Source organism: Manis pentadactyla, chromosome 3 (genome assembly GCF_030020395.1).
Source record: "Manis pentadactyla isolate mManPen7 chromosome 3, mManPen7.hap1, whole genome shotgun sequence".
NCBI classification, from domain to species: domain Eukaryota; kingdom Metazoa; phylum Chordata; class Mammalia; order Pholidota; family Manidae; genus Manis; species Manis pentadactyla.
The window spans coordinates 183367467-183390857 of NC_080021.1; the positions used below are offsets into that span (position 1 = coordinate 183367467).

At 41.6% G+C, this 23391-nt stretch overlaps 1 protein-coding gene and 1 long non-coding RNA gene across 9 annotated transcripts in view; one reads left to right on the forward strand and one right to left on the reverse strand.

Annotated features, from left to right (window-relative positions):
- ACO1 (aconitase 1) overlaps positions 1-23391 on the forward strand; it is a 55045-nt gene that overhangs the window by 27313 nt on the left and 4341 nt on the right. For all 8 annotated transcript variants that reach the window (XM_036898165.2, XM_036898168.2, XM_036898171.2 and 5 more), the window contains 15 exons: positions 92-275; positions 807-946; positions 2580-2751; positions 5584-5684; positions 6324-6440; positions 7471-7630; positions 8820-8955; positions 9790-9874; positions 10693-10849; positions 11802-11926; positions 13482-13586; positions 14065-14207; positions 15429-15576; positions 20555-20677; positions 23114-23299. In XM_036898165.2, the coding sequence (XP_036754060.2) occupies positions 92-275; positions 807-946; positions 2580-2751; positions 5584-5684; positions 6324-6440; positions 7471-7630; positions 8820-8955; positions 9790-9874; positions 10693-10849; positions 11802-11926; positions 13482-13586; positions 14065-14207; positions 15429-15576; positions 20555-20677; positions 23114-23299 (2082 nt within the window). The remainder of the gene's footprint in view (positions 1-91; positions 276-806; positions 947-2579; positions 2752-5583; positions 5685-6323; positions 6441-7470; positions 7631-8819; positions 8956-9789; positions 9875-10692; positions 10850-11801; positions 11927-13481; positions 13587-14064; positions 14208-15428; positions 15577-20554; positions 20678-23113; positions 23300-23391) is intronic.
- The window catches only part of LOC118918877 (uncharacterized), a 43609-nt gene that overhangs the window by 17140 nt on the left and 3078 nt on the right, over positions 1-23391 (reverse strand). Inside the window, exons 2-4 of the long non-coding RNA XR_008996544.1 lie at positions 12903-13126; positions 731-1061; positions 529-645 (exon numbers count right to left, since the gene is read on the reverse strand). This is a non-coding gene — a long non-coding RNA (uncharacterized LOC118918877). The remainder of the gene's footprint in view (positions 1-528; positions 646-730; positions 1062-12902; positions 13127-23391) is intronic.

Sequence of the window (23391 nt, forward strand, 5' to 3'; positions counted from 1 at the left end):
CATGTGGGGTACAAGGGAGAAGTGCCAAGGAGATGGGCTGCATAAGAGTGTGTGAGGCACTCATAGTGTTCCTTGCGTTTTTCAATCCTAGTGGGGTTCTCAGGCTTTTCACAACATGCGGATTATTCCCCCTGGCTCAGGAATCATCCACCAGGTGAATCTGGAGTATTTGGCAAGAGTGGTGTTTGATCAGGATGCATATTATTATCCAGACAGCCTCGTGGGCACGGACTCGCACACTACCATGATTGACGGTTTGGGGGTCCTTGGCTGGGGTGAGTGTTCTTCCAGGTTCCCTTCCCACATGGCCTGTTCTGTGGTATGCACTGTACCTTAGTTTACTTTGATACCATTACATCCCAATAGCATGAATTTGAATGATCACAAGAAATGGAGAGGTATTTCTGTTTTGTTTACTGCTATCTTTTCCAGTGCCCAGAAAAGTACCTGATGCCTAGTAGGCAAGAACAACATTCAGAAGAATGAACTGGAAAGGGGTTAGGGACATTTAGAATAAATGAAAATCACCTGAGGTTTTTGTTAAAAATGGAGACTTCTGACCCCACTCTTCACTTTGATAGAATCACAGGCAGTTTGATACAGGTGGTTGGGGGACCACACTTTCAGAAACACTTGCTTAAAATTCTGTAGAGGGAAATAGAGAAAAGATAGCTGCTCTTTATAGAAACTCAACTCTGTACTAGTAAAACATGGTAACTGGGTTGATTACCTGTTGATGACACTGAGTTAAGCCTGAGGGTCACAGGAGGAATGAGAGCCTCATTCTGCTGTGCCATTCTTTGCAGGTGTGGGTGGTATTGAAGCAGAAGCTGTCATGCTGGGCCAGCCAATCAGCATGGTGCTTCCCCAGGTGATTGGCTACAGGCTCCTGGGGAATCCCTGCCCTCTGGTGACATCCACCGACATCGTGCTCACCATCACCAAGGTAACGATGGCTCACTGTCTCCTCACAGTCTTTGAAAGTCACAGTGACCGACAGGAGGGAATACATGATGGAGCCCTCTGGGTTTCTGTGCACTCTGGAAGTTCTAGGAAACAGCCTGTTGATGATTTAAAAAAGAGATAAGAGGAGTTAAACTTTAGATAATTATGTTCATATTACTCTTCTGTTGCTGCATGGGTCCTTTTAAAAAAAGTTTTTGAAATTTTGACATAGTTCAAATACACACAAGTTAAAATGACATTCATACGCCCACCACCAAGACTTAGCAGATGGTACAGTTTGTGTATTTTCCTCAGAGCTCTCTGGGTATGGATATTTTTGAAGAAATAAAATGTAATATTTATGGCTGAAGCCATCCTCCTCATTCCTAGAAGTAATCACTATCCTGAGGTGGTAGGAATTCATTCATATATGTTTATACTTTTATTACGTATTTTCTACATGGTTCTTTATATGTAAATAACAACCCCCTTCTATGAATAGTGTTTGACTTTTTTTTGTTCCCTTCTCTATATTATAAGTTACATTATTGCAACCGATGTTTCTCTAAGCTGGAAAATATTACTCTTTTCTTTTTCTATAGCTTTTGTAGGAAATAATCTTTTTTGTGTGGTTTGCTTGCTTTGCGAAAAGGCAGTTTCATTTTAAAGTTTGTTAGAAAAGTGGTAATTTGTCTATTATCACAAACATTTTTTCTTGTTTTATTGCTTGGAGGATTGTTTTGGTTGGACACTATACAGTTAAAGCGAAAAATGTTTTTCATTTATTTATATGGAATTCAGAATTGGATTTATTTGAACATTATAGTTTATCATAGATGTCTGTGTATCATTCTTCAAATGTGGAATAATGTAGGGCTTGCCCATAAAATTTGGCAGAATCCCACATAACCAAAATAACCTGTCTGTGAGGCTGTCCTCAGTTCATGAAATTGGCTTCATGCAGGGCCTGGTCAGTTACTGAGGCCCAGCCCTGGCTGATGGCTTGTATGGAAGAGATACGAGAGTCACACTGTCTGAATCTTTTGGTTACATTTGACTTGTACCTGTGTTCAGGAAATATGTTCATTATATCCTTGAAAATAAGCCATTTACTTACTTACTTAACTAGTACAAGTCATAGTTTAATTTGGTTGAAAGAATTTATTTAATTTTTAGCACTTCCAAGTGCTAAGTTCCAGGCACGTCTAAATGATCTCACTGGAGGGAAAGAATGTTTCTCATTTTGAAAAACTTAATGTTTTTCAAACATTAATGTTGTTATTTGTATTTCTGGCATCACTTTTCATTTTTTTTTGGTAACAACTATTACAGCATAATTTTAGATTTACAGGAAAGCTGATGTAAAAATAATAGAGTTCCTCTTACTTTCCTCCCAGCTTCCCCCCATCTTACATAAACATGGTACATTTATCAAAATGAATCATGACCACTTTCTGTTCCAGGATCGAACCCAGGATTCTACATTGTATCTAGTTAACTTTATTTTTAAAATAATGAGAAATATGTTGGGCTAACTGATCATGTTTACTCACAAACCTATTTAAAAGAATTGCAAGGTGATAGTCCTTTCAAATATGGACTATCAAGTCAAACTTTTCTGTTCTGCTGCTTAGCACCTCCGCCAGGTTGGGGTAGTGGGCAAATTTGTCGAGTTCTTCGGGCCTGGAGTAGCCCAGTTGTCTATTGCTGACCGAGCTACGATTGCGAACATGTGTCCAGAATATGGAGCAACTGCTGCCTTTTTCCCAGTTGATGAAGTTAGTATCAAGTACCTGGTGCAGACAGGTAAGTACAGAACCAGGAAAGCAGAAGTCCTTTGTAAAGTTTTACAGAATTCTGAGATTTGGAGCACCACTTTCTGCTCTGCCCCTTGCAGGACACTGGGTCACATTTATCATTTTTTCTTCTCTTTGCACAGTCAAAATGGTCGTTGGGATTTCAGTAGATAAGAGGTAGACATGCTGTGGCCAGTAGCAAAAACTCAGGTACTCTAGAAGCCTAGATATGCTGGTCTTCTACTACTAGTTGTTTGACTTGAAACATGTGATCTTAGTAAAGGTAGCTACTGTCTCTGAGGCATCTACCGTGTGCCAGGCACTTGGAGTGCATTTGCTCTCATCCCCTTCACAGATCTGTAGGGTAGATTGATTGATTAGTAAATTAACTAACAGGAGAAGAAGGTAAATATCCAAAGCTAATAAATAACGGAGCTTGAATCCACACTGAGGCTGCCTGGCTCCAAACAGGGACGGCACTCCTTGCCACCCCTCTTGGGGCTGTCCAAAAGGTAACATGAAAGACTGCATTTGAAAGCATTTTGAACTGTCAGCAGTTCTTTAACTCTATAGGTATCTGTTTAGAAATTTGACTTTAACTTTGAGAAAGGTTTTTTTAATTTCTCAAGTTTATTGTTAAAATATTCATTCTGCATTCATTTAACACATTATTGCATCTGGCCTAGGTCTCAGAGGTACAACAGCAAACAAGATAAAGCCCTGCCCTCATGGGAACTTACATTCCAGTGAAGGAGGCAGAAATAAACAAGCAAACAAATAAGTACATATGTATGTGATATATCTATAAGATAATCAGGCGGAAAGCAGGGGAGCTGGTTAAAGCAGCCCGAGGGTGCTATTTTACATGTAAGAAGGTCAGTGAGGGGCTGCTGGAAGTGAAATTTGAAGAGACATCTGAGTGAGGTGGGGAATAGGCCACAGAAAGGGGTGCAGGAGGTGTTTTCCAGGCAGAGGAAGCGACAAGCACAAAGGCCAAAGACAGAGACGGGCTCGTTGTGTTCAGAGGACAGCAGAGGGGCCTGTGGGACTGGAGTCCAGGGTTGAGGCTGTGGGAGATGAGGTTGGGGTGGGCAGGCAGGGGCCAGATCCACACAGGAGCTTGCAGACTTTGGTGGTCAGTTAGGATTTTATTTTAAATGTTGTAGGAAGCCACTGAGTCATTTTGAACAAGAAGGTAACATGAAATATTCTATTTTTAATACCTCATTCTATGTGACAAAGATGGAAGGAACCTTTTATTTTGCTAAATGACTTTTAAAATTATAACCAAGTTATTAAGGAGAAAAGAACAGACAAACTTGGGCCTTTTCATCCATATGTGGTGTTTACTATGGAAGGGCTCCAGTGGCTGGTGTTTCTCTTGAGACATCACAAATAGCCAGCATTGAAGGTAAAGGCTGAGCCGAGATATTTTGGCAAAACTGGAAAGGGCGGGCAAATGCACATCTCCTCTTAAGGTTTTAATACAAATCTTATAGATGCCAAGTCAATCCAAGCCTTCTCCCTAGTTTTTCTGAGGGGGAACCTTCTGGAAGTAGTTAAGATTGTGATGAAAAGTTAATTTTTTTTAATATCTTTATTAAATATAAGTTGATTAATTGATACCTCCTTTGCTCCCCAAAGGATTTGAAGTGAAAAAGATGTAGAAATAAATGAATAGAAGTGTTGAGGGAGTCAACCTGAAGAGAAGGGAAGGGATGGTGGAGCTGGAAAGGGGGGAAAGCTACAAAATATATCCAGAGATAAGATTAGTTTCTGTGACTCTTAACTTCTTAGTGGCCTGGTACCAAATTTGTGTTATCTGTTGAATTGAAAACAAGCATTGCTTAAATAGAACCCTTTCCTATACTGAAACGAGGAGAAATTGCTGCCGTGCATCTTCATGAAGAGAATGGCATGTGATGTAATGAACAGTGGGCTCAATAACAGGTCCTGATAAATAAGTTAATGTAGCTCAGATAGACAGTCATTTTTTATAAGGTCCATGCTGAAAGCTGAAGACCTTTACAATTCAGTTAAAACAACCAGGCAAATAAAAATGCTGATCTGTTGTCGGTCTAAGAATCAAGCTCTCAAACAGTCTTACTTAGCTGTCAGAGGAATGAGCGGGCTGCATGGCCATTGGGTAGACTTTGTTTTATCTCCTAGGACCAGGGGCCAGTGAAGAATGACCCAGCAATAATTCAGGGTCGTAGTCCTGGTGAAAGAACATTTTGAGTTAAGACTTTGGGCTTTGGGGTCAAACTCAGGTTCGGATCCTGGCTCTGAGCCATGGGAGGATTACTTAATCTATCTTCTTGAGTCACTATTTCCTCATCTGTGAATGAGAGTAATAACAGCACTTGTCTCATAAGGTCAAGGAGCAGAGACTGAGCTAATTTATGTAAATCATTTAGCACATAGTGCCAGGCACAGAGAAGTGCTCATAGCTGGTGGGCAGTGGGGGAAGACTGGGAGGATTATTGTTTTAACCAGACTAATGAGGAATGCCGAGAATCTGTGGCCAGCTGAAGGCACGTGCACGGGTGTACTCTGAAAATTAGCTAAAATCAAAGAGAGGGGGCATACTTCCAGGGGGGACCAGACACTTCTTCAGAAAATAGTCATTTTGGTAGGAGCAACATATCAGTTAATGATCTCTAGTAAACAGCAGCATCGACTAGAGAGTCAGACAATTAGCCTCAAAGCTGAAATATCGGCAGAGCTTTTGGTGTGTGTGTAAGTGAAACACATCTTACTTGTAGAGCTGCTGGCAGAGGCATTAATTTAACCCATAAATATTAACCTGTGTTCCTGGTTACTTCTTAAAATGCCCATTTAGGTCGTGATAAAGAAAAAATAAAGCATATTAAAAAGTATCTTCAGGCTGTAGGAATGTTTCGGGATTTCAGTGACCCCTCTCAAGACCCAGACTTTGCCCAGGTATGAGAGTGCCTCCCACTGAACGTGTATTTCCTCTTCCTCAAGGCTGTAACTGTAGTTTTGTATGTTTTTTCTTGGGGGGATGTACTTGTAGGAAATAAGTCACTGCTGAGGAAAACTGTGTTAAAAGGCTGAAAATTTTTTTAAATAGGGAATTGTAAACATAACAAAATAATAAAACTTTTTCCATTCCTCCTAGCCATTAGGTTGAGTGTGCTCCCCCTTTGTGAACTACTGAACTACTCTTATGTGGAAGACCTTTGAAGGGCTTCACTAGAAGGAGCAAAGCTGCATAAAGGCTAAGCTCATCCTTATTGTGGTTGGGGAAAGAGGAATGCAAACTGTAGCTTTGATCTATCCAATGACATATACTTAATTCATTCATTTGCTACAGTGCCACCCTGGTCTTTCTGAGAGGTGGCAAGGCTTCCTGCCTGTCCCACGCTACCTAAGTGCCCATCTTGATCTTTGTAAATTCATCCCTTGACTGTTAAAATGAACTCTGACTTCCATGTTTCTGAATGTGGTGGTTTAGTTTGTTTTTATGGTTGTGGTGTTTTAAATTCTCTGGCATGACTTGTGTTTCTTCTTTGTGGGTACAATGTAAGTCCTACTGATCTTTTTCTTTTGGGTGGACAGGTCGTGGAATTAGATTTGAAAACAGTAGTGCCCTGCTGCAGTGGACCCAAAAGGCCTCAGGACAAAGTTGCTGTGTCTGACATGAAAAAGGACTTTGAGAGCTGCCTTGGAGCCACGGTAGGGAGCCTGAGAGGGGCAGGTGGAAATCCTCCCGGGCCCTGCCCCACGCCTGGTTTCTGAGGCCTGGCTCTGAGGACGTTTTTTCTCCATCCTGAAGTCCTTAATGCCTCTCCCACTAGCTAAGAGCCAAGCATCTTCCTTAGAGCACTTGTCCTCTGTAAACACACATCTTTTTAAAGGCATATCTGCTTCTCATAGACAGTCGCCGCACTGTTCCCTCTGCTTGCCTGAGGTTTGCCAGCCCCCCCCACTGCCTGCGTGTCTTTCCCATCTCTGCATGTCTGTCAGTTCCTCCACAACGTGGCCTCAGGTCTCATAGCAGAAGGGCATCTTTCCCTCATTTGAACCTTCATGGCACTTGGTCTGAAATCTTTTGATGACATTCTGTATTCTTGAATGTAAATTGTTGGTACTTTACATTATTTACATGTCTGATTTCCTTTACATTTGGGGAGACTGTATGTTTGAGGATAGGATTTTTGTCAAAATAGCCTTTGTATCCCACAAAATATCTAGCGTAACATCTTTTTCACAGATTTTCAGTGAACATCTACCAAATGAGTAAAGTAAGATGGATTTTATCCTTGGGACACCAGCATTACGCCAAATGTTTGCTGTACTTTGTCTTATTGATCATGATGAGTTGAATCTGGCCAAAATGGCACCTTTTTCTAAACTTCCATCATTTAGAATCAGTGGCCTCAGTCCAGACCCATTACACTCTATAATAATGTCATTGAGTTCTAATTAGACTAACTTTGAACTAAATTTGTAGTTCTAGTGTTTCCATTTTTGAGGTGGGAAGGAAGTAATTGTTAATAAATTTAAAGTAGAGTAAAATTCAGAAATCATAGGTAGCTTTTATAAAGATTTAAGAAGAATAATGAGAACTTTAATTTTTCTGTAGCACTTCAGAATTTACTGGCCAAGATACTTGTTTTGTTAAGAATAGGCCTTTAAAATTATAGCTGCCAAAGTATTTCTTCCACAGAAGTTTTTATTATATATATGTTTTCTCCTTCTGTAGCAAGGGTTTAAAGGATTCCAAGTTGCTCCAGACCATCGTGATGACCATAAGACATTTATCTATAATAACAGCAAATTCACCCTTGCTCATGGTTCTGTGGTAATTGCTGCCATTACTAGCTGTACAAACACGAGTAATCCATCTGTGATGTTAGGAGCAGGTAAGTGCATTTGAATCCTTCCACATGTTCAAATGAATTTGTGGGTGGAAATCTTAAGACATGGGCTTAGCTGAGTTCTACATGTAGTTCCCTAAACCTTTTATTTTCCTGATGCAGGAATTTATCAGCCCAGAAATGTTTACATAATAGTGTCCAAAGTACTATACACAATAGTGTCCAAAGTACTAGAAGAAAAAAACTGCTTTCACAGACTGTTCTCTGTAAACAGTAGGCCTCTTTGTCCAGTGGAGTTTCATCTGTCTTAAATTTATTGTCAAGTGCATCTGAATCAGGGCATAGGGTACTCGCTGGTTGACAAAATTCACCTGCCTATTACATAATTCTGGTTGAACAGTTAATATTTATATGAAAAGTTTCATTAGCATAAGGTCTCTTTGGTTTCTACTTTTTTATCATCCCCAAGAGTTCCTCTTGTCCAAAGAGACAAAGAGTATCAGCAGTTCTTTATGAAGTGGGCCACTGTTCTTTGTCCAAGAATTCACCTGTTGTCATCAAAGCTTTTCTTGTCTGGAGCAAACCATTTTCCTTAAGACAAGTCACCAGCTTGTCTGTAGCTGTTTGTCTCTTTATACCTCTACTCTTCATTTCATTCCTACTTCATGATACGTCTAAGACAGAGCACCCAGTGTTCCTGTAGTTGTGTCTGAATTTGCTGAAAGTCCAATGGCCCAGAAGCTCTTCATCTTCCACTTGAAGAAATATCTCAAGACTAAATTTTGATTTCTAGATGGACTGTATTCCTCTCAACCAGTACAAAATGAATATACTTTAAGAAAGGCCCCTTCCAGTTATGATTTTCATCCAAATAAAACATAATTAGAAAGATCACTTTACCTCCAAAAGTAAAAACTCACTCTTATTCCTAAATAGTTCAGGTTTAGCTCTTTAAAAAAGAGGGAGTGAAAGGTGTGGGGGCACATTTCTTCCTTCATTCTTCATCCCGTGACTAATTTGGGTTTACTACATACATGTCAATTGACTTTGATTCGTGTCAGTGAGCTTATGATTTCTGTTAGGCAGGAGAAATAGCAGAAAGCACCAACATGAATGGGGCTTTGTCAGACAGTGGCAAGAAATACAGACGGAAAAGTCATTCTTTTTCCTGAACTGTCCCTGGCACCAAGAGTAGGTGGCCACCCGCACCAAGTCTGTGTTTTCCATTTCACAGGATTGTTAGCGAAGAAAGCTGTGGATGCTGGTCTGAGTGTGAAGCCTTACATCAAAACCAGCCTGTCTCCTGGGAGTGGTGTGGTCACCTACTACCTGCGAGAAAGTGGAGTCATGCCTTATTTGTCTCAGCTTGGGTGAGGAAGAGTTGTCTTTTACACCATTGCTTTTGTTGTATTTTATTCCACACATATCTTGCTATATCACCTTGTGATGCAAGTAAGCTTCTATGATGATATCTAATTGCGTAGTCTTGCCAGATGGTAAACAAACTTACACCCTTACATTCTAGCAGCAGGGGCTGTGGACAGCTGTGATGGTTATTCATCATATGAGGGTGTCTGACAGCAGAGCAGGGGCTGAAATCAGCCTTTGCCTCAGTGTGGTGCACATCCTTCTGGAGGAGGGGGCGCCTTTTCTCTGTTACTCAGAGGTATGCTATGGGCTGGCATTGGCTCTGCAACTGAGATTCGTCCTTTGGTATGAAAATAATTCTTCATGGCTAAATATGTTCTAATTCCTTGAAGTAAATTAGTTATTTGTTGCCAAATACAGTTTCTCCAATTTCCCCATTAGTCCTAATTTGGACAACATAGACTTTATTCATGTGCCTCATAAAAGCGGAAATCCTTGGGATTATATAATGAAAGTAGTGAATAGAGATATTAAGTGGCATATCAGATTTCAACTTTTAAAAAGTCTAGGTCATTCAATTAGATTCCTTTTTATAATTTTCTCAAAAGTTTTAATTTTAATAATTCTCTCAAAATTTTTGAGTAGATTTTAAAAAGGAGAAAAGGAGTCTAGTGGGATGATTTAGAATGGATGACTAGTATCACAAGAGGCTCCCAAGAATGAAAGCTTTATAGGGGCAGCACTGTACTAAACAGGTACAGTCTTTGGGAACTGCAACCAGCAGAGGGGCTCACTGACAATTACTGTCTGTCCTCTGCTTCACTTCCGGCACCTAGGTTTGATGTGGTGGGCTACGGCTGCATGACCTGCATTGGCAACAGTGGGCCCTTACCTGAACCTGTGGTAGAAGCCATCACGCAGGTAATCATAGAGGAGCCTGTCGGTCTTCAGAGCAGGTGTCTCTTTTCACATGATGTGTGACCAAAATGCTGGTAATTTAAGCAAGTCCAGGGAAGCAGAGGGTGTGGTTACAGGTATAGTCTTTGGAGTCAAGCTAAAATTACTAGCTGTTAACCTTGGACAAGTTAATTAACCTCTCCATGCCTCAGTTTTCACAACTAAATTGGAGATAATAATAGGGCATGTTCCATGGAGTTGTGGACATTGAGATGGTAATAGACGTAAAAGACTCTGTGTGGTGCCTGCACAGAAATGCTCAGTAAATGCTCTTTTTCACTAGGGGGCTGCAGAAAAGTTTGTTCCAGTTAATATGAAAACAGTTTCACAGTCAGACAGGTCTCCAGACAAATTAATCGAAACTGCATTGCATTGGCTTGATTTTTGTTCCATAAATTTTGTAGCATTGAGAAATACAGTCTGGTTTGCTTTGCATGAACTACAGAGTCTGTATGTGTCAGTGTAGCTTCCTTTAGCTTTAGGCTTTGAGTCTTTCCCACCTGTTCTTAGTCCCAGCCAGCTAAATAACCAAAATGTTTCCTTCTGACCCACCTGCTATTTTCTCCTGAGCAGAAACCACTGACTGTGTCTCTGTCTTCTGACCTAGAGTGTCTCCCATAGGGACACCACTGTGCGCTCTTCTCCCCTACAGGGAGAAGGCCAAGTAAAAGAGAGATTTAAAGATATGCAACCAGTGATGGGAAGACTTTGGCAAATGGTCTAAGACAAGAAGTCTAGGCAGTCTCCTCTCTGTGACCTGATTTTTCTCTTGCCATATATAGGGAGACCTCGTAGCTGTTGGAGTACTATCTGGGAACAGGAATTTTGAAGGTCGAGTCCACCCCAATACCCGGGCCAACTATTTAGCCTCTCCACCCTTAGTAATAGCATATGCAATTGCTGGGACCATCAGGATCGACTTTGAGAAAGAGCCACTAGGTAAAATTTTGTTTGTGTGGTTACAGTTTTTTTTCCAATGAATTCCAAATATTACTGAAAGTTACCACTTTCCATGTTAAATAATCAAGCATAGAACTTCCAGATCTAAGATGAAAAGGAGACTCTTTTCTTTATTCCATAATATACAGCTAAGACAAAACTGAAATAAGCAAGGATTTACTAACAGGCAAGGGATGACAAAGGAAATAAATACAAAAAGAAACAGAGATCTTGTGACTCTGGCTGCCTCTTCAGTTCTTCTTTCTCGTTCCTGCTTTAATGATAGTCAGTGTCATAATACATTCCTTTATGGGAACATGTCCCAGACAGTTCAGCTTCTCAAAACAATGTTTCCTTTTCCTCTGGTGCTCTTGCTTGAATTCCCTTCTGAATCCATTCTTGTTGTGTTTCCATGGTCTTTCACAGACACATACAGGAGCACAGCTGAGGCTTTGCTTGTTTCAGTTCATACTATAAATAAGTCTCTTGCTCATGCTCTATTTAGTGCATTGTTTTTCACATTTTTGTGCTTTTTCTTGGTGATTTCCTGTTTAAAATGGCCCCGAAGTGTAGTGCAGAAATGCTGTCTAGTATAAGCCCCAAAAGGCTGTGAAATGCCTCTTATGAGGTAGATTTCATTCAGCACAACATATAGTGCCCTTGGCTGCAAGTTCAATGTTAATGCATCAACAATGTATATTAAATAAGGTGTCTTTAAACAGAAACACACATAAAGCAAGGTTGTGTATTGATCAGTTGCTGAAACTGTGACTGGAGGATCTCGGGAACCTAACCAGTACTTCCCATGGGGGCCATGATTCAGTGTTCTCTCCTGCAATGTCTGCATGGGCTTCATCATAACTTCCATGAAGAACAAGACTGGGCCATATGTAATCATGAAAATGGGGTATTAAATACAAATTTTTATCTTAAATAACCATTTTTTTCCCAGGGGTAAATGCAAAGGGACAACAGGTATTTCTGAAAGATATCTGGCCAACAAGAGATGAGATCCAGGCTGTGGAGCGTCAGTACGTCATCCCTGGGATGTTTAAGGAGGTCTATCAGAAAATAGAGGTGAGGTCTCTGCCCACACTGCCCCTGAGCATCTCTGGGAAAATGCTCCTTAGTGCCATCTCTGCAGACCTTGAGGCTAATGGGGTGCAAACTATGGAAAGTAATATTTATTTGTTTAGAGAACCAGGGAACTGGTTCTCTGTCATTTTTACAAACCCATACCCCAAAATGTCCCCAGACTTGGACAAGTTGGCAGCACCTTCAAGAAGAAGGTCCTCGGGTTGTGTGTGATTCCTGGCCAGCTCTCCACGACGCTGCACTTCCTCAGAGCCCCTGGGTGTTGTATTAACTGTGCTTGAGGATCCCAAGCATCACCGTAGTGTGTTACTGAGGTGCAGTCAGTTGGTTGAATGCACCTCTCAAATTACTTGGCTGCTCAAAAGAAAATTTTAAAAGGCACTCAGTAGGAAGCAAGAAACTACCAAACTGCTGAAATAATTAAAACTTTCTGTGCATTTTACAAATAGAGGGAAAATTTATGGGGCTCATTTCCTGAGTCCCTTGGATGTTATTTCTTTCCTTGCTTTCTGGGTTCAGCTGACCCAAAGGCTGTTGACTGGGGCTCGGGTTTAACAAGGGAGCACACTGTCTGGGGGGAGGGGGTCATGCACTGCACCTTCCCTCATGTTGCTCTTTGGGAAACGGTGTAAGGGAGTTTGGCAGCCATTGGGTTAAATGCATTTCCCCAGAGGCTGAATTAATGGATCTGTGGTGAAAACTCAAGCTGATTTTAATGTGTAGCATCTGTCATTTGCTATTCAAGGTCCATGTAACCTGGAAGTCTACTTCCCAGAATCTTCAGAGAATAAATAATTTCCCCTCTGATACAATCCGGATTATTACTTAATGAGTTCTAAGCATACAGATTAGTTATCTATTGCCTGTACAACAGATTACCCTAAAACTTAGTGGGTTAAAACAGCAAGCATTTATTATCTCACTATTTCTGTGGATCAGAAACACAAGTGCAGCTTACCTGGGTGCCTCAGCCTTCACAAGGCTTCAGTCAAGGTGTCATCTGGGGCCATAGCTTATCCGAAGTCTCGGCATGTAGGACCCACTTCTGAGGCTGCCTTCCTGGTCCCTGGCAGGAAGACATACCTCCGGGCTGTTGGTGTGAGGGCCCCAGTGCTCCACTGTTCGTGGCCGCCTCCCTCAGCACCTTGGCAGAGGCCCCCTCCCAGCTCACAGCAGGGTAGGCTTCCATCAGAGGGTGAGAGAGACAGAAGCAGAAGTCTTTTTATAACCTTATCTTGGAAATGAGTCATTAGGTTCAGCCCACACTCAGCAGGAAGGGTTACTCAAGAGAGTGAATCCCAGGAGGCAGGGGTCTTTGGGGGCCATCTTAGAGGCTGCTGATCACAGTGCACATGAATTTTTAAGTTACTTAGCATGACATTATCTTAGTATAAAGGAAACTCTGTTGTGTGACTAGAATAGAGTGGCTTTTATTGTATTCTTAGCTTGAATATATGTTTTGTGTTTGCACATTTAATTTCCTTGGAGTGGAATGTGGTTAATTAGATCTGCCTTTCTTTCTTGCTTGCTTTTTAAGACTGTGAATGAAAGCTGGAATGCCTTAGCAGCCCCATCAGATAAGCTGTATTGTTGGAATCCCAAATCTACGTACATTAAATCACCACCATTCTTTGAAAACCTGGTATGACTTTCTACTTCTTAACAAAAGAAATTCTTCAAAAGGTTTCTTGCCTGGTAAATCTTTATAAACCCAAACAGATAATACTGGAGAGAGTTTTGAGAAGCTGGGGTATGTGGCTTTAGTGGGCCTACAATTTCTCTGTCCAGGGGTTCTGTGTTTCTGTGTAGAGACACCCTGGTGATCAAGAACCACTTGGACATAGACTTAGTAAAGTCTGAAGGACTGTTGAGAACATCGTCAGGGCGTGCCACATTTAAGCTGTGTACCCACAAAGAAAAGGGAAATCTTCCCTAAACTGATGACCAAGGAGCCCATGCTCTACTGGGTGGGAAGTGGATGGGAACAGAGGTCAGGATTCCAGTTGCCCGTGGCTTCTGTGGAGTGCTGTGGATATGGAAAGGGAGATGTGACTGGGGAGACTCGCCAGGTGACTTGCTGGAGAAAAGCTGGGCAAACACTGACTTGTATTCTTTGCTAGACTTTGGATCTGCAGCCCCCTAAATCTATAGTGGATGCCTATGTATTATTAAGTTTGGGAGATTCAGTAACAACTGACCACATTTCTCCGGCTGGAAATATTGCAAGAAACAGCCCTGCTGCTCGCTACTTAACCAACAGGGGGTAAGTTGGAGACAGGAGAGGGAAGACCAAAGACAAAAGTGGAGTAAATGAGGTCAGTATTTCTCTTTTAACATGGTCTCTTTAGAATCAGACACTTCGTTTTTTCACTGACCTGGGGCTCAAAAACCAATCGCTCTTGCTGTTTGCTGCTTGGGAGCCTCTGTGGGAGAATCCATGTAAACCCCAGCAGGGCAGGGGGACCCTCTTTTTCAGCAGGCTTACCCTTTAGACTTCGCTGGCATAGCTGCCCCCTTGGCTGACTGATAAAGTACAAGTCTCTGTTCTTAATCTGTGGCAGAGCCTGGTTACACTCGAAGCCCTCAGCAGGCATATAACCTGAAATGCACTGCCATTTCCTAGCTGAGAGACATTCTTTACGGAGAACTGCTCTGACGATTTGCCATTTATGCATGTATTCATCAGTCCTCAGTCATACACTGACCTGAACAGGTCTTATTCCAGTGTTAACTAGTGTTACCTAATACACTGATATTAATCAAAGTCAGTCCCAAATCTGGGGAAATAAAAATTCCTGATTCCCATCCCCACCTCCTAAGTTGGCTTCAAGGACAAGACCAAGAGCCAATTTAAGAACAAAATCCAACACTTCTTTTCTTTTCATTTCTCAGTGGGAGAGGAAGGCTGCCTTGCCCCACACCTCACTTGCCTGGCGCTGACCCGTTTTCTTCACACATTTCCCCTTCTGTTGTGCACCTTCCCCTAGTGCATCCTCCGTGGTGGCTGTATCTCTTCCCTTTGCATTGAGTTCCTGATGATCTGGGGGCAAATTTGAACCTACTTCTGGTTAGTTTACAGAGTGTATTTGTGTTTGCCCATCCTTGGCTCCATCTGACTAGCCTACCCTGATTCTCTGTGCTTCCTTTTTCTTACTTATTTTTAGTATTTTATCTTTTATGAAGCTTTCTAGACTACCATACTGAACAAAAAAAATAATTATTGTCATTAGAGTTCCTCCTGATTTTTCTGATTTTTAAGAAGTTGGCTCTGGGAGAATGTTGATTTCTGCCTTCACCACCCTACCCCTCACCTCTCTCTGCCCTCAGTGGAAGCTATGGGAACAGCTTCTCTACCTTAGAGAACAATGCTCAGTAGAGTTGGAGAAAATATCTAGGTTTATGGTTTTTCTCTTTTCTTTGTGTTAGCTACGTTTAATCCCTGCTCGGTCCACTAAACCAGCTCCTCTCCTGCTTGCGTTACCAGCCTGACTCCGCGGGAATTCAATTCCTATGGCTCTCGCCGAGGTAATGACGCCATCATGGCAAGGGGGACATTTGCCAACATTCGCTTATTAAACAAATTTTTGAAGAAGCAGGCACCACAGACTATACATCTGCCTTCTGGAGAAACTGTGAGTATGTCGTTGCCTGGTGGAGAAGCTAGCACTTTGTCAGGCTGTGGGTGGTTAGATATTTACAAGGTCGCTTTCTTGAGGTCTTACTATTTTCCTGCTTCCTCTCGTCCCACTTGCCAGGTGTCCATATATGTGTGCTCATCCCTGATGGAGATGTCCTTTAGACTGTAAAACCCCCTTCCTCTTCTAACTTAGATTCTGCTGCATGGTTTAACTAAATCTAGTTTCCTGGGAGTTGAACTTACTTAATAAGCCTCTGAGTGAAGTTTCATCAGTTCAGAGTATTTGAGGGGGAATTTCCAGGTTACGGTAGTGGATATTTATTGAGAAGTGCCACTGTATGACTTTATTAGCTTTTAATTTAATTCACTGTAGAAGTAGAAAAAGAAGGACTGCAGAGGCCTGCAGAGGCCAGCTTGGGGCCTGATGGACCAGGCTGGCATATGACAGTGGGAGTTGTGTGTTCACAGATGGGAGGCACATGAGAGGTGGGGGAGAGCCTGCACCTTGAGTTGGACAAGCCTGGGGCCGTCCCAGCTCTGCCTCATACCAGCAGAGGAGTCTTCAGCAAGTTCTTTCCCTCTCTGACCTGTGAAGTAGATGGGACATCTACCTTGTAAGGCTCAAGGCTTAAACTTGAATGACATATAAAACAGCTGGCACACTATCTGGCACATGTAGTGGGTCCTGCATGTCACTTCCCTTCCCAGGGCATGCTGTAAAACTGCTTGAAGACCTTTTAAGCTACCTGAGAAATAACCCTCCTGACTTATTTTAAAATTAAAACTGCTAATATTTTGGGGGTACTTACTACATCCCAGGTACTATTCTAAGTTCTTTGCATATTTTCACTAATCATTATAAGTATTGAGGTAGGTACCATAATTATCCATGTTTTAAATTGGGAACCTGAAGCTTGGAGAGCTCGTATAACTCCCTAAGGTCACGAGTAGAGAAGCTGAGAGTAAAACCCAAGGACTCTGGCCCCACAATCAGTGCTGTGTAACACCATATACACAGCCTCACTTGTAACTGATTATATTTTTATAAAGCAGACTCTTCATAGATAACCACTGATCACCAGGATCCAGCACAAAGTCTGTGCCCAGGAGATATTTGTTCAGTGAATAACAGTTTAATGGCAAACTATTAAATAAAAAAAGATACGATTAAATGGTGGAATGCTCAAGAGACTAAGGGGAAAGACCTGGAGTTACAGACATTGGGGGGCCTCCAGTAGAGTGACTATTACAGTGAACCTCACTTCAAGCCCAGCCGGAATGTAGACCTGTTGGTCAGATGTTGAGTGCTTCATCTTAAACAGGGAGACAGAATCAGAGATGAACACTGGAGCCAAGCCTTAAACTTGACAGACCTACACAAAAAACCCATGGCAGGGTGGGGTAGGCAGAGGAAATAGAAATAAATAATACAAGAAAAACTAAGAAAAAACATTTGTCTCTAAGTGCTCACGCACCTCAACGAACAAAAAGCAAATAATCCAATTAAAAAATGGGCAGACGATCTGAGCAGACACCTCTCCAAAGAAGAAATTCAGATGGCCAACAGGCACATGAAAAGATGCTGCACATCGCTAATCATCAGAGAAATGCAAATTAAAACCACAATGAGATATCACCTCACACCAGTTAGGATGGCCACCATCCAAAAGACAAACAACAAATGTTGGCAAGGATGTGGAGAAAGGGGAACCCTCCTACACTGCTGGTGGGAATATAAATTAGTTCTATCATTGTGGAAAACAGTATGGAGGTTCCACAAAAAACTAAAAATAGAAATACCATTTGACCCAGGAATTCCACCCCTAGGAATTTACCCTTAGAATTCAGGAGCCCAGTTTGAAAAAGACATATGCACCCCCATGTTTACTGCAGCACTATTTACAATAGCCAAGAAATGGAAGCAACCTAAGTGTCCATCAGTAGATTAATGGATAAAGAAGATGTGGTACATATACACAGCGGAATATTATTCAGCCATAAGAAGAAAACAAATCCTACCATTTGCAACAACATGGATGGAGCTAGAGGGTATTATGCTCAGTGAAATAAGCCAGACAGAAAAAGACAAGTATCAAATGATTTCACTCATCTGTGGAGTATAAGAAAAAGAGAAAAACTGAAGGAACAAAACAGCAGCAGACTCACAGAAGCCAAGAATGGACTAACAGTTACCAAAGGGAAAGGGATTGGGGAGAGTGGGTGGGAAGAGAGGGATAAGGGGGAAAAAAAGGGGGGTATTACAATTAGCAGACATAATGTAGGGGGTGGGGGGCATGGGGAGGGCTGTACAACACAGAGAAGACAAGTAGTGACTCTACAGCATCTTACTACGCTGATGGACAGTGACTGTAATGGGGTATGTGGTGGGGACTTGACGATGGGGGGAGTCTAGTAAACATAATGTTTCTCATGTAATTGTGGATTAATGATACCAAAATAAAAAAATATATATATAGTCTCTAAGTGATGATATAATTTTGTTGCTATAAAGTAGAGGATAAGAGGTCTTCAGTTTTTTTTTTTAAGCCCCTAAAAAATTTCACAGGAAAAGTTGATTAATTGAGAAAATACAGAACAGAAAGACAAAAGAAAAATTAGAAAATATGCGAAAAGTAAAGACTGAACTGAGGAGGCCCAACATCTGACTGAACAGAGATACTAAAAAGAGAAGAGGAAGTTATAACACAGAAAATTCCCTCACTGTACAATCTAAGACTCCAGATTGAAAGGTCTACTGAATGTCCAGCCAAATGATTAAAAAAGATCCACTGCAGATCACATCATGTGAAGTTAAGAACAGCAGAACTAAGGAGAAGACTTAGAAGCTGCTGGAGAGGGAAAAAAAACAGTACAATGTGCCAGGGGTCAGCAGTGGTCAAAGCAACACTGAAACGTAGACTGATTTGCACCCTAAAATACTGTATCCCCCATACTACCAGTCAAGTGAAATTAAACAAGCAGTACATTCAGATATTCAAAAACTTAGAAAATATCCCCCAATCCCTGTCTCAGGAAGCTACTTGGTGAATGTGTTCCACTAAAACAAGAAATTAAGCCAAACAAGGGGAAGTTGTACTATCCAGGAAAAGGAAATGCAAGGAATCTCCAGGGTGCTGGTAAAGGAGTTTTCCTCTGTAAAAGGAGTATACCACACCCAAAGACCAGTCAGTCTGGAACTGGAACAGGACTGAGGGCTGTGGAAGTGATAGTTCCATAAAAAAGATGTTTAAATGATAGAATGCTCAATATACTTCATGTCTTTAGAGAAGATTTGTACTTTAGGGGATGAATTAATGGGTAGGGTCATAGAAAGAGGTTAGTACACACATAAAAAGAAAATGATTAATTCTTCTATAACCTTTTTTTAATGCCAGGGTAAAGAAATTATATTACATGACTCAGCTGTAAGTAACATTTACATAAAGTAATGCAAAAACCAAATACTGACTTACCAAAACGTACAAGATAACTATATGGAAGGTTGGGCAGATGGGAGGTTTGTCTGGGGAGGGAGGAGGGGCGTAGGGAAGTAGTGGTTAAGAGAATGAAATCCTCATCAGAGTGGGAAACTGATAGATAACAAAAATGGAGAAATGGAGAGCTGGCAGTTTAACACCGAGAGAGGTGTTAACACAAGAAACAACCAAAGTTTATGCTGTCATCTTAAGAAGAGAGAGAGAGTGCCGGCAGCTGTGCTGGGTAAGCTGTTCTGTATGTAAGCTCTGTGTGGCTTAGATAGTAGAATAGTCAGGAGACTCGAAATCTACACCTGCCTAAGTAGTCCCTCTGATGTTGGGTTACAGAACCTGCTTTGCCATGGGATCATCCGCTTTGCAGTAGTCTTGAAAGCACTTAAAAATAGTCCTACAGTCTTACTACCCAAAGCTAGTTATAGGTAACTGAAAATACCAGGTAGGTTGTTTCCAGTCTTTGAAAAGATCCAGACTATTTGTTTGGACAGAGAAGTCTTATTCCATTTATTTGTAGGTGTAGAGGCAACACACTCTGCCTTTACTGCACCTGTAAAACCTTCCTTTTCCCTTCTTCAGCTTGATGTGTTTGATGCTGCAATTCATGTAACTATATTCATAAGTTCTCTCCCATCAAAGACATACAGAAAATCCTACCCAGGTTTAGGTAATGCCATGTGAAATTAACCACAGGCGCCCCAGTGCACCAAAATAGTACTTTGTGACAGCCTGGAGAGTTTGAGTAGAGATCCTTTCAGTTGAAACACTGTCTCTTTTAAGGAATTTTTCCTAACCTATCCAAGAAAAACAAGTGTTTCATTATTCTCACTAGCAGTTAAATCAGACATCTTTGTGAAGTCGCAGCTCAGCAGAATATTGAGTCCTGTGAGAAATAAATCAATGTGTAAAATGTCTCTCATGTATACTAAAATATTAATCCTTTCCCATCCTTTATTGATTTATGCTTCTATCTGTGTTTCTACTATCTCTACCTTGACTTCCATGTAGAAAGGTAGCTAATAAAAGTTTGCATTTTATATAATTTCAGAACATGCTGTCTTTGTATTTGGCTACCATTTACAACCATCCATCACAGAGTCTCTGATACTGAGCTGAAACCTCTGTTTGGGTGGGATTCTCCATCTTTATGCTTTAAAAACTGTGAAATCAAGGAAAGAGGGGGAAATATGTTATCTACTTTTCTGTCTTTGTCCTGATGCCCTAGAATTTGAATGTTTTTCTAAAACCAAGACAACAACTACAGATTTCACTTTAAAATTCAACTTGGTAGGGGTAAGTAGATGGAGTTGATTGGGAATTTGTAGACCAGTCAACTGACTGGTTGAGTGTTCCATCGGCTTTGCACTGACTTGGCCCACCACAGTCCCTTTTGACCCTGCACTTCTCATCAGGTTTCACCGGACTGTGTCCACACTCTGTGCTTTTACTACCTCTGTAAAACCTTCCTTTTCTCTTCTTCAGCTTGATGTATTTGATGCCGCTGAGCGGTACCAGCAGGCAGGCCTTCCCCTGATCATTCTGGCTGGCAAAGAGTATGGCTCAGGTAGCTCCCGAGACTGGGCAGCCAAGGGCCCTTTCCTCCTGGTGAGTACAATGCAGATCCCAGCAGGCAGCTGACATTCTGATCTGGAGGGGAATCTGGGAAGGGGTTCAGCGATCAAGTCTGTTACCTTCCTTTTCAAGGTGTCATGGAAGAATAGGTTCAGAAACTCATGTAACATTTGCTCACCTGCTCTTTGGTGGATCTTGCTTAACTTCACTCAGTGTAATTTAGATTCGAAGTGATTCCCTTAGATCAGACACTCGTATCCTGGGAACCACAGACCTTCGGGAGTGTCTGTAGAACACTTGGGGGGTGGTCTATGAAGTCTCTGAAGTGATATCCAAAAGCGTGTGTTTTTTGTGGGGAAAAATCTGGTTTTCATGATGCTCTCAGAGGTTCAGAACCCAAAATTTATTGAAGGCCATTGTCTCAGGTAAATGCAGGGAATAAGTCAGGGTTCCTGCTGCTGTATTGTCTGTTAGGGTCACAGAAGGGTGAAAGTAAGTAGCTTGGGCTCTGGATAAACTCAGAAAAGGACTTCTTACAATTGCTTTTCACTGCCTGTGCAAGAAAAATCTGCTGATAGATTCTCAATAGGAAAGAAAGCTCTCAGTATGTAGACCTCCCACCATTTCAGGGCTTGCCCTGCTTGAGGTGCCCCCATGGGAGGGCCGTGTAGGGATCAGATGACTTTTACCTCTGGAGCATTTGCTTGCCTGAAAGCAGGGAAGAATCCTGAGGCTCAGCTTTAATCCTTAGGCTAGGGTAAAATGGCTTAGCTGATGTCAACTTAAATAATTTATGACATGAGCAAGTTAATACACTCGGGAAACACTACGTAAGTTAATATCTTCAAGTGTAGTAAAAAATGTTGCTGTCTAGCAGGCAGTCTCCAGACATCCAGGTTTCTGAAAACATCTGAACATCACACCTAGATTTTTTTAAATCAATCAGTTTGCTTTGTGTAGAAATAAAGATGTTCTCTGATTAGTTGGTAATATGTCAAAGGTGGCCTGCCCTTTCTAGAAAGTACTGGAAAGAATCGGAAATTACAGAAGAGGAAAGGATTTTAGAAGGGGGTTAGGAGCTGATAGTAGAAATGAGACCCACCCGGGTAGCAAGCAGTCAGGTGGGAAACTATAAGGTCAGACAGATAAGAAAAGGACCAGCACCCAAGGGGTCCCTACTGAACCGCACGGAGTTCTGGCAGCCCAGGCTAGGCACACACAGCCACTCAGCTGTCCTGGGCTGTTCTCAGCACAGAGAGGGACAGGCACCTGTGACTGCAGCATTGGAGCACTGCACAGCCTTTTACACAGAGCTAGGGCCATAACAATGTGTGTTTACAAAAGCTTTCCATTTTCCCCTAAGATAAATTAACATACTATGTACATACATCAGCCCATTGAAAATACCTATTGCTCTGAAGAATCGGCCCCTCCTCTCCAAATTTTTTTTTTAAATATGGGAACACCTGTGGGGTTTTTAAAGTACTTATTCCTGGATCTCATCCCCAGAAATTCTGGTTTAATTGGTAAGAAGAAAGGCCTGCACTTTGGGATTTTAAAAGCCTCTCCTGGAACTTATAATATGCAGCAAAGTTTGAGAACCCATGGTTCTCATAACTTAGAAAAATCACTCTTCCCACCCCGTGCTCCCTGCAAGAGATTCTGATGCAGTAGATCTGGGGTAGTACCCAAGATCTGCATTTATAACAAGCTCCCACAGGGGATCTCAAAAGTATACTCTAGATATTAAGAGATCTTTTAGGAGTATCTTAATATTATAATTAACAAATATTTGAGAAAGGGATAGTTTAGTTAATTATTTTGGCTTACTGATCATCACTGTATATTGCCAGTTATAGATTACCAATAAAATGTACTTTATAGGAAGGTTAATAATCAAGAATGTATTCAGTGCAATGTGATCCCTGAAACAGGTATAAAAGCACATCACGTCACTTCTCTGTAGTAAATTGTGAAAGCTGTTTTTGATTAAATCTACTATGTCTGCCAATTCACCTACAATAATAGCAAAATTCAAGGACAATAAACTTTTTTATGTTGTTTTGTGGTGAGAATGGAACTTCCACATACAATGGAAGTTTGCTAAAAGATTGTATCATGAAGTGGCCAAGGGCACAGTCAGACCACATGGGTTCAAATGCCAGATACTACCACTGACCACCTTGGTAAAAGGGGGACAATAATAGCACCTACCTCCCAGGACTCGTGGAGGTTGGAATGGGAGAATTCGTGGAAGTGTTTACATAGTGCCCGTACAGTATAGGCAGTCATCTAAGACTAGCAACTGGGTAATTTACAACTAGAGGTGGTAACTTTGTGAATGATGAACTGGTACTTTAAAAGAATATAGGTATGAGAAGACTTATGACTTAAGCCTTTTCTAAAGTTTCTGTATAAAGAAAATTTGGAACTGTGTCCAAACTACTGTCTACTGTCTTGGCTCACCAGGGAATCAAAGCTGTCCTGGCTGAGAGTTACGAGCGCATTCACCGCAGCAACTTGGTCGGAATGGGGGTGATTCCCCTGGAATATCTCCCTGGGGAGGATGCAGACATGCTGGGACTCACAGGGCAGGAACGATACACCATCGTCATTCCAGAAAACCTCACACCACGAATGCAAGTCCAGGTCAAGGTAAGCCAGAGGCTCACCATGCCAGGCCCAGCTAAAAAGGGCTGTGTGTTTGTAATCAATCTAGTTAGAAGGACATCAGTGCAATTTGGACA